Genomic DNA, 11717 nt, shown 5'->3' on the forward strand with positions numbered 1-11717 from the left:
GGTAGTGGGTCGGTGAGTGTTTCGTCGGATGAAGTCGTTGTTGTAGTTGTTCTTCGTAAAAACACGGTGAAGGTATTTGTTCTCGTCGGATAAGCTGTCTGTCGAGTCGCATACTAGTTGTGCGCGTCGTGTTAGAGTTCTGATAGTTGTGGCTTTGTGTGGTGTAGGGTTGTAGGATGACTCGTCTAGTAATCTGCCATGGGGTCTCCAGTTTCTGTTGTTATAGCAGAAATTGTGATGCAGAACATCGAGGAACGCGCCCTTTCGACTTGCCGACAAACGATACCGCTTTGGTTACGTTACGTTGACGACACCTTCACCGCCGTTCGACACGACGAAATTGACGCATTCCACCGCCACCTTAATGAACAAAACACTGACATACAGTTTACCAGAGAAGTCGAAGAAAGTGGCAAACTTCCTTTTCTAGACTGCCTGGTAAGCCACAACAACAACTCATTACGGACGACAGTTTACAGGAAACCGACACACACCGACAGATTACTAGACGAGTCATCCTACAACCCTACATCACACAACGCCACAACTATCAGAACTCTAACACGACGCGCACAACTAGTATGCGACGATCAGACTACACCTTCACATGTTACCCACGGGTTCAAACCATTTACTGCATTATACCTCTTTGTGTAAATTGAATCTGAAGTCCATTAATTGATGGATTAAAATTTAACCATGATCAAACTTTTTTCCTATCGGTCGTCAAGTTACAACACTCAATTGAAACAACAATGTTCTACACCTTGTAGGTACTGCCCATCCTGCAAGAAGCATCAACAAGCCACCAAAAAGTTTGACCTTTGGTCTCTTCCCCAAATCCTTGTTGTTCACTTGAAACGATTCTCGTACAACAGGTTTGTAGATTTTACCTTGTACTTTAACAAGGTGTTCATTTTGAAAAGTTGAAATCAATGAACTACAAGTCCTGCATACCACATGGATCAGTGAGTAAATATAACATGAAAGATTGACAATGAAATAATGGAAGAGGCATTAGCCTTGTTACAAATTCCACTTACTTACATGACTTTTGCTGCATTGATGGTCATAGCAGTATACGGATGCTAGTCAAATTTAAACGAGTATTAGCTTAGGTCACCATAAGAACATTGGAGCGTGGAATCCTAACATTGGAGATTCACTTTACATGGGTACTCAAAACTTTCCCGTTGTCTCACGCCAGTGACATGACTGAAAAAACATCTTTTTTTTAAGATAAGCAGGGTAACTTATGGCTGTCATCGACATTCTGAAACATATTTTTGTGAAAGCCAGAATTGTTTTCTAGTGTTAAGTAACCAGCTTAAGTTTTGCATTATTAGTTTTCTCTTCTTAGACTTAGTAATGGTTCTCATATAGTTTTTTTTCTCTATCTTTGTAAAGTTTTTGGCGGGATAAACTTGATGCAGTGGTCTGTTTTCCTTTGAGGTGAGTGTTGTAGTTTAGCTTTTAATAGAACTGAAACTACTGCCTAATTATAAGAATATGAAGTTATACTCAGAAATCAAACAATACTTTGGGTCGGTTTGGAGTAGATGGAAAGGAGGAAATGAAATTAGCTTTCAAACAAAGTACAAAAGGGATGGATGAGAAAAGCTTTATCCCCTCGTGCAGTTTCCTATTGTGTTACCTACCCTCCAGAGTGTATCAACATATTTTGCCTGTTTCCTTTTTCCTTCCTTTCACAAAGCTTAAGTGGCTTTTCAACGCAACTGATAACAGACAAAATAACCTGGTCTTGAGTAGGACGCCACTAGCAGAAGTTGAAAATCACGCAGAGAATTACAAAAATAGGTCTGCAGTACATGCACTTGCATGCATAAAGTAAATTTCACATAATTTTGCAAAAGCAGGCATAAAGTAAATTTCACATAATTTTGCAAAAGCATTTTTCCCACCAATGTGATGGTAAGCGATATTTCAGGGCTCCTGAAATAAATTGATGGCGAATCTTTCATAGCTCTATGTCTAGTTCTCACTTTTCTTTTTTCTTCCACTATCATAAACATTTTTGGCCCGTGGTGTATGAATTTAAAGCTTAGTGGCTACTCAGAGATGTTCAAATGATTTGGCAAATACGTCTTGTCAGTTGGCTTAAGTGATTATTCAAAGTGCTCCATAGTAGATCTCTCTTAGATCTCTGTCGTCTCTTTTCTTTTCTTCTTCCAAGTATATACTTGTCACAGAAACATTTTCTGGCACATGGTTTATAAATGGAATTTAAATTTGAATGGCAACACAAAATGATGGGGATGATTAGGTATATACACTGAAAGTGAAACTTCAAGTGAGTAGTTGCAGAAGTGTAACTAGAACGGATGTTCAAGTTGGCTGCATTCTACATTTGACAAAGTTTGATCAGCAGTGATGGTTATTATACTTAAAGGTGTAATAAAATTTCATGTTCTCGGTGAAGCAATCAACGTCATGGTTGATTTCTTATTCCTTCACAGTCTACATTGTGTAAATTGAACCTTTTCCTCGTTCCCTTTTTTAGTTTATTTGACCAATGATTTCTACCAAACTGTCAAACTAACAAACAAATATTCGAAACAAAAATCAAAAAGCGCCCACACAATAGTGGTTTCGAATTCAAATAGTGGACACGAGGAAGGACAAACTGGAACTTAGAACGGTATGCTTGGGTAAACCTTATGCATGCTTTGTTAGCACAAGTCAGAAGACCTTAGTTAATTTGCAAGCTGTGTTGGACAGTTTCACTCAACTTTTGCCTCCATTTTTATCGTAGCCTACAAATAAATCATGCAAGACCATTTCTGGAAAATCTATAGGAAGACCCTCTCATCGAATTTAATAGTGTATATCACCGTAATAATTGTTTCGCACTCCAGGGGACTCAAGGAACTAAACATCATTAGTTACACAGATTTGACTATTTACAAAATAAGAAATTGCTTTAGTTTAAGCTTTTGTATTGTTCGTTGAATGTGATTATTTAAAGCGTTCTTGGTTGAAAATTATGTTGTTTTGATAAATGGTACCAGGCCTTTTGGTCTAGCTTTGGCTATGCTAACTAAGACAAGTGCAGAAGCTCCATGCACTTGTCAGCTGATTTTATGAAATTTAACTTATAGCAAAAGGAAGGGGCAACTGGGAGAAGTCAAACGCCCCTATTTCCTTCAGAAAATGACGTTATCTACTGAGTAACTATATAGGTAATCCATCTCGTTGAAGAGTTTCGCGGGAGAAAAGAGCTAGGTTTTTCATTCATGGCCGGGAATTTTTATGCCGAAAAAATGGGAAACTATTGTTGCATCATTTTTTATTGCAACTGGTATTTTAATACCAGCTCTTGAAAGAGCTGCAGACAATAACTATCGAGAATCTGCCGACAGTTGCAAAATTGCGTAATTTATTTAATATTTCCTAAAGTACCCTTTTAACAAACCTTTTTCAAAAATGATACCGTAAAGTCCTATAGCGCTTTGCTTTCTCTGAAAAATCGAAAAGTTCAAAATACGCCTAGATGGCCGTTGTCTCCCCACCGCCCTTTAAAGCAATGAAAATTTATGTAACGTTGGCAACTTTGTAGGCCACAACGCTATGCGATTCTACATTTAAATTTTGTGTGATAGCAGATGGTCCTTTTTGAAAATATAAATTTTTCTTGTTATGTTATTACGTTTGAGTCTGAATGGTGATCCATTGAAATAATGTAATGTGTCTTTCGCAGAGGTAAAATAAAGGTCAACTTCAATTGCCTTTGAAGAGGTCTGCGATATACATTTACAAATCATTATATACATCATCTAAAAGCTTATCCTTGTAATTTAATTCCTCTAATTCTCTTTCTTGGCCCACCATAAGCAGCGCGTCCAGGTTGAAAAGAGTCTGCTATTATGACAAGAATCCAATGCAAATTGCTGAACAGCTGTCATGGCCTATTTAGGGGCCCATTTTGCAACTTTCGGTGGATTATCGATATTTAGGGTCAGTTGCTCTTAATATTATAATTAACACCATGGCAGTCATCATCATCATTAGGATTGTCATACTCAGTGTTGATGATGATAATGCTAACGATAGATTATTTTTCTGAACTGAATTCACTGAAAAATGTTTCCGGTGCTTCACAGCAGATAATTATTATTGAACACTATAGGTCAAAGTAACACTTTTACTCTCATGCTTTGTTTTCAGAAATCTTGATATGTCTGCTTATGTGATTAATAAAGACCAACCGCATCCAATCTATGATTTGATTGCAGTTTCAGTAAGTATTCTGCCATTAGGAGAGAAGTACGAAGGAAGCTTTAAAATTAAGAGAGGACAGCCACATTCCCCCCCAGTTTATTCGTTGTTTCATCGTCTAATTTCCTGGTTGAAAAACTGACGCAGCGTGATAATGAGTGAGTCATCATAAAATGCACTATTGAATGACTTTGGTTACTGATTTGAATATGTGACCACGTAACAAGCGCAAAAGCTTTTGAAACCTCCATGTGAAATGCGTTTGTTGTTTTTCAATCAGAGACACAAATGAGTCTTGCAAATTTACGAAGCACATGGAACAAAATCATCAGACAAATTCAGTAAAGCATTTTGATTGGACGGCGAAACACGTTAAACAGTTGGACAACATTCAAGCTGCTTAGAACTCTCCTTCTTGCTTTACTGCTCTATCTGTCCAACAGGTTGCACACTTTCAGGTAGCCGTCTGTGATCTTCTTTGACGCTATAAAAGATAAAAAAATACAAAATTCAAAGATCAAAAATGAAAGATGTAAACAACTCTACCTGTGCAAAATCGTTTGTTTTTCTTTCAGACTTCAAGATTGACGAAATAAAATAGAATGTTCTGATTGGTCATTTGAAGTGACTAGAGAACATGATAGCGTACCATTTTCCAAAGACAAAGGAACTTAGATAAAGTTTGGAAATCTCAAGACGTAGAGAAAAGTTTATGTTTTCCATATTGACATTTTGCTCTAACTTTCGCCGTAAAAGCCGTTTAACTTATACACAGTTGGAAATTTTACCTTACCTTACATTTTGCTCTAACTTTCTTCGCCTTAAGAGTTTAACCTACACACAGATGGGAATTTTACCTTTGCAAAATTAAATGTTACTCAGAACAAACAGAGGAGCATATTTAGAGGGAAGGTAACGTGCTGTAAGTCTCAAAAGATCTAAAATTTTTATTAAGTTTTTTTTTCTTCACAGAACCACTATGGAGGCATGGGAGGCGGACATTGTAGGTTGACTCTCGTTTTTGCTAGGCCACAAGTTCAATCAGTGAAAGTAGATTTCAAATTGTACTAACTAAGGTAATGTGCATGCTTACCACTTTTAGACACAGCCTATGCCAAGAACTGCAAAGACTCTCAGTGGTACTCATTTGATGATAGCTCTGTCTCGGCTGTAAATCAGGAACAAGTTACTGTAAGTTCCTGCTGAATTATTCTGACTTTGATCACACCGAAAGTGCAATGTTGATTGAATTGTAACCAGACAATCATGAGTTCAGTGTTAAGAAACACTGTTTTCACTGCTTTGTTAGTGTTTTGAAATGCACTTAGTAATGGACCATATCTATCCTGAGGTGATCATCTCTGTAAATCAGTGACTGCACTCCTTACGGGACTGAACCTCCATAGGGTTCTGTAGAGATATGCATGCCATGGGGTCATGGCATCTGTAGGCACCAGGATTACCTTTAATGGCCTTTGTCCGTGCTTTGTGATTTTTGCAGGATTAGGTTGCATCTGTGGAAGTCTAGTTCAGGTTTATTTTCTGCATTGGTTAAGACTAGATGTGGGCAGTGTAGCTCCATCACAATCCACTTTAACTGCTTCTCTCACTTCGCTTCCTTTTTCTTTTTCATACCTTGTTTGTTCAAATCGTTTGCTTTCGATGGTTAAAAAATTATACACATGAAGACATTTGTGACTACACCATTCTTTTTGTTCTTTTCTCGTGTTCTTGTTGTTTTTATGTTCTCTTTTTTTGGTTGTGGATTGCAATTGCTAGTTTGCAGCGTGCGTTTTTTTCAAAACCAATAACTCCTCCAGCCAGAAAGCTGTCTCTCGACTCTTCCAAAATATCCTTGGTTAAAATTTTTTCTTCCAAGTTTTCGACGGAATTTGAACCTATAACCCTCTCGACCCTGTGTAGGTCAATTTTACAGAGACATTTTCTCAAGCTTCTACGATGCAATTCAGTTTCGCGTTTATATCCGTATAGAATTTGCTCATTTACTCTCGATACATTTTCAATATCAATATCTTTTAATGGGTTACTAGAATGTCATTTAAGATTGAGATTATAACCGTGTGATCCACTCTTGTTACTTTTGGTCAATTTTTGAGCATTTTAAGGTTATTAAAAAAATAGGGTGCCCTTCAGAAAATCATCCTACGCGCGCTACTTAAAAAAAAAAAACATTGAGAACTAGTTATCACTCTAAAGCTTAAAAAGTGTAGAATCAGTAGATAACAAAAGTTTTGACAGCTTTTATTTTGATAGGCGCGTGCATACCTTAAAAGACAAAACTATCTGTTATTTTTCTACCGAAGTACCAGCCTTTTCGTCACCACAGACACCCAGACAAACTAGACAGTATCACTCAGAAGATAATAGGCGAGAATTGTTGTGAGGCTTTTTCCATATTTCTTTTTGATCCTGAGAAAATCTAATTTGAAGTTGCGCGGGGTTTCTAGAAAATCTAATTTGAAGTTGGACTATGGAGAGTATTTTAGTTGTCATGTGCTGGGAAGTCACTGGAAAAATATTTTGAATTTCGTAAAAGCCTCACGCCTTTTTTTTTCTTTTTTTTTTTGCATTAATACCTGACAAATATTCTTGCCAAGTTGAATCAAAACCTGACGAAACTATATGCCTGTGACTTCTTTGGCCCAGGCTTTCCCTTCCATTTGCTACAAAGTACCTTTCTACTAGTTCATGTGGAATCTTATTTCTCATTGTTTAGGAAATGTGACAAATTCATTTCTTTTGCGCAGTGATGTAAACAAAATATGCAGTTTGAGATCCTGGACAAAAGTCCCCAAAATACGTCAACACTCCGCGAAGGACTTCACGATTATCAAACCTTTTACCCCTCGGTACCAGCCACCCTAAAACTCTCTTTGAACCGTATCTTTTTTGTTATTTTGCAGTCGAAAGCAGGCTATGTCCTTTTTTACCAGCGAAAAGAAACTGGACTTCAAGAGAGTTTGGTAGAAAAGGTAACAGAACATGATGGAGACATCGACATGCTTAATGATGGCCTCTAAGATTGGGAAAGGAAAAATGGAGTCACACGATAGGAATCATGCTTCACTTCCTAGTTGGCCAAGTTACCTCAAGAATAGTTTTAATAAAAATCCCGCAAGGGTTCTTAGAGATACGCCTCAATCAAAACCTAGCGCTTAGTTTACAACGTGTTAGTCCTACAAAAACTGCAATAGGCCAATTAAAGTGACAAAATCTAGAAAACAAGGAAGCCAGTTGATATACAGACTGTCATTGTGTAAACTGTGGCACATGATGACCATTTATTTATGCGTTAAAATGAGTTTCTTCTGTTATAGGTGGAAGCCTTTTCTGTCCCTTTTTTCTTTTTTGGTCAGGTAGAAATCTCTTCTCTAGTGATGTAATTCAAGATCATGTGATCACTTTTAAGTGAGAAAAAAATTCATGTCTTGAACAGCATTTAAAAACTCTGTAATTGTGGAAAACTGTCCCACGATTATCCCTCAGAATACGGGAATCCTTTCAGGTCATGTTACGACATGTCATGAGAACATAGTTGTTTTAATGGAAAAAATTAAATTTGACAGGAATAAAATGGTCTACAAACAAAGTTGCAAGCAGTTTAAACAGTTGAACCATTCTTAATACATACCCTACTTCAACCAATAGGACCATTCTATCAAACCAGATCGTTAGACCAATTTCAGTGCCTGGACCATTTTATCTGGCCACACCATTTCAAGCGGTTGGACCATTTAAGGTTGCACCAGTTGGACCAAGTTATAACATTTCAAGTGATCGAACCATTTTATCTAATTTCAACCAATTAGCCCTTTTTACTATTTTAGTCGCTTCGACTATTTTAAACAGTTCGACCTTTCTCCAGATAGACCATTAAGGTAGTTCAACCATTTTCTCAGGTTCGTCAGTATTGCACTTGGCATCCTGTACTGCGCATGAAAATCCTGTAATCAGTTAGGGTGGTGTTTAGCTCTTTGGCACGAAACCTGTTACTCGAGGATGTAAATTATGACTGAAAGTGACAAGCAACGACTCTAGCACCGTTTTGAGTCAATGTCGTTTAAATTACATAATTTTTCCGCAAATTATGTATCCAGTTTCCGTAAATTATGTATCAAATTGACTCGACTTTTTCACCTATCGATTTTTTTTTCTTTTAACTTCAAAAGCCCTTGCTTCCAACTACAGCAAAATGTACCGTGAACCGATGAAATGTTGCGCAGGATTAGTGCCATTGCAGGCATAAGTTTGGTCCATCATATCTCTCAAACAAGCTCGAAGACCCATCTCTTTTATTGTAATTTTCGAAACAGTTATTGGACACATTTAAGGAAAGTTTAAAAGATGAAATTGTTCAATAACGTTTTCCTGCGGAATTAACTTTAGCCATAGGTCATTTTATCTAGTTGGACCTCAGTGGTTGGACCCTTTTTACTGGTTAAACCATTTTAAGTTGTTGGACCATTTTAAACCAATTGGACAATTTTCTCTGGTTAAACCACTTTAACCAGTTGGACCATTTCAACGACTTGGATCATTTTAAACTAGACCAATTCTTCTAGTAAGACCATTCTAACCTTTTGGACCCTTTTGACCAGTTGGATCATTTCATCCAGTTGAACCAATCTATCGATTAGACCACTTTAACCCGTTATGCAATTTTTACCAGTTGCACGATTTTAACCAGTTGGACCAATTCAACCACTTGGACCTTTAAAAAAGTTTGACCAGGTTAAAGAATTGGACCATTTCAACCAATGGGACCAATATTGACTAGTTGGTCCAATTTACCTAGTTGGACCATTTTAACTAGTGAGACCATTTTAACACAATGGACCAATTTCACCAGTTTGGCCATTTTAAGATATCAAGGAAAATTACTGTTTTCATTTCAAACGCGAAAATTACGCGCGCTATCCTTGTAAAAATATACATTTTCATAAAGCTTAGTAAATGCTGATTTCGGATATTTAATTTGATTTTATGAATTTTGTCATTGAACAGAAAGGGAGCTTATGCGTTCGCCCCGAGACATTTTACAAGATAAGTTTAATTGACAACGCATTTCAATGAAATAATTTGGATATATCAACAAAGTTAAAGTGGTAAATTGGCCACCGTAACGATATTACAAAAGCTGACGTTTCGAGCGTTAGCCCTTCGTCGGAGCGAATAGAGGAATTGTGGGTTGTGTGTGCTTTTAAAGGCAGAGAATGGAGCTACGTTATTGGTGGGAACATGGCAACGAGAAAAACAAGAATAAATTAGTGAAATGAAAAGCGTTCGTTGATTCCTGTGGGATTTAGACTGCCGGTTTGAAAGATGAGCTTTTGTTCAAGATTTTTACGACTTTCCGTGCTACCTAAGTATAAGGAAAGACCGCAGATTACCATATGTTGCTTAGAATGATTAGGTAAATAATTAAAATGTCTAGCGACTGGTTTCGATGTGTCCTTGTCATTCCTTTCCACGTCTCGAAGGTGTTCTCGGAATCGGTCACCTAGTCTGCCTGTTTCGCCGATGTCTATCTTTTTGCAATAAGTGTAAGTTATGCAATAGATTACATTGGCGGAGGTGCACGTGAAGTGATCGGTGATCTTAATGGATCGTTTAGGTCCCGATATTTTATCAGTGTTGTGAATGAAAGGACACGTTTTGCATCTTGCACGAGCGTATTTAAAAGTGCCTGGTTGGTCACGGTGGCCAATTTAGCATTTCAATGAAAAGGTTTTTTTTTGTTTTTTTTTTGACAGAACGTGACCTACGCACATTGAAATAAAAATGGGTCTGGGATTTGCATTTTAATGCATCGTAATAATTTTTTTTTAACTTTAAAGTAGCGCTTTTGAGAAGACTTTTCAATGTAGAGGCTACATATCACGGAATAAGGGAAAAATCGAAAATCCGGGATAATCTTTTGGGGCTCTCTATATTTCTGACATTATCTCCAAATCTCACGGAAACTGAGCGAATATCAACCGAGAATAAACTTTCCAAAGATCAAAACTCAAGCCAAAACAGTTTATCAGAAAAAACGACTTCAATTTTCGGGGCGTCAGTGTTTGTTTATATAAAACGGGTTTCCACATCACGCCTGTGACGGCTCTTTTTGCAAACACACTGGAGGAAGTCATTTGACAATGTTTTGCCTGTTGGCGCTGTTGCGTGCAAGAAAGCAAACTGATAAGAATTTTCCCCTTTTTCAGGGCGGCAAAAGGGACTTGTCACTCTAAGATATGATAACAGCTTGAAAACAACACTTGAATACGAAACAATTTTACCACATATCTAGTTTTCGGAAAGAACCAATGTAAATAGACTTGATAACCAATGAGAGATTTCAGGTCTGTACAAAACTGTACAGTGTGCATTGATAATCAAGAGAGGTTTTGAAATCGTTGATTAGGCGACTAGAAGAAGTTGACGTGAGGTGCATCAACCTCACGCCGTCTGTTCTACTCTTAAATTACTTTTTGCTTTATATCTCCTGAGTAAAAAAGATGTCAAAATAAATTTACGTTGATAGATCCTTAATTATTTTTCTAATAAATTAAATTTTCAGGAAACTGAAAAAATCATTTTTTCCTTCTGTGATGATTTAAACAGTCGGTGCTTTTTGACAAGTTGCACTGTCTTATCTTATAAGAACCTTTTTCACTAGTTAATTTCACAATTCAAATAGTTGGGCCGTTTTAACCAGTTGGATCATTTTGACCGTGCATATGAATCATTTTAACCAACTAGACCAATTTAACAAGGTGGTCCATTTTAAACACTTTGACCATTTTAACCAGTTGTACCATTTTAAAGGGAACCTCCACTCTTTTTACATGATAACGCTCAAAACGTTCTAAATGTAGCCCTTCGTCAGAGCGAATGTAGGAATTGTGGGTTGTGTGCGCGTTTATGTGCAGAAAGTGGAGCTACGCTATTGGTGGGAACATGGTGACGAGAAAAACAAGAATACTTTAGTAGAATGAAAAAGCGTTCGTTGATACTTCTGGGCTTAAGAGTGCCGATTCGAAAGATAAACCTTTTTTTCAAGAGCTTTGCGGCTTTCCGAGCTATCTACATGTAAGGAAAGACCACAGATTGCCATATGCTGCTTAGAATGATTAGGTATATTAAAGTGTTCAGCGACTGGTTTTGATGCGTCCTTGTCATTCCTTTCTACGTCGCGAAAGTGTTCTCGGAGTCGGTCACCTAGTCGTCTTCCTGTTTCGCCGATGTATAACTTTTTGCAATAAGTGCAAGTTATGCAATAGATGACGTTGGCGAGGGTGCACGTGAAGTGATCAGTGATCTTAATGGATTGTTTGGGTCTCGATATTTTCTCAGCGTTGTGTATGAAAGGACAAGTTTTGCATCGTGCGCGAGCGCATTTAAAAGAGCCGGGTTGGTCATTAGTTTCGAATCAACTTCTGACCAAAAAATTGCCTATGTTTTTGTCACGTTTGAAT

The 11717-nt window shown here is 37.4% G+C and overlaps 1 protein-coding gene across 4 annotated transcripts in view; it reads left to right on the forward strand.

Moving 5' to 3' along the window:
- The window catches only part of LOC111324148 (ubiquitin carboxyl-terminal hydrolase 4), a 51523-nt gene extending 43677 nt beyond the window's left edge, over positions 1–7846 (forward strand). For 2 of the 4 annotated variants that reach the window (XM_022927652.2, XM_022927651.2), the window contains exons 20-25: positions 774–878; positions 1408–1452; positions 4186–4258; positions 5209–5239; positions 5339–5427; positions 7161–7846. In XM_022927652.2, the coding sequence (XP_022783387.2) occupies positions 774–878; positions 1408–1452; positions 4186–4258; positions 5209–5239; positions 5339–5427; positions 7161–7277 (460 nt within the window). In that variant the 3' untranslated portion in view covers positions 7278–7846. The remainder of the gene's footprint in view (positions 1–773; positions 879–1407; positions 1453–4185; positions 4259–5208; positions 5240–5338; positions 5428–7160) is intronic. The other 2 variants (XM_088732261.1, XM_022927653.2) reach the window with 2 other exon arrangements.
- The last annotated feature ends 3871 nt before the right edge of the window (positions 7847–11717 follow it).

This window comes from Stylophora pistillata, chromosome 9, assembly GCF_964205215.1.
Source record: "Stylophora pistillata chromosome 9, jaStyPist1.2, whole genome shotgun sequence".
NCBI classification, from domain to species: Eukaryota; Metazoa; Cnidaria; class Anthozoa; order Scleractinia; family Pocilloporidae; genus Stylophora; species Stylophora pistillata.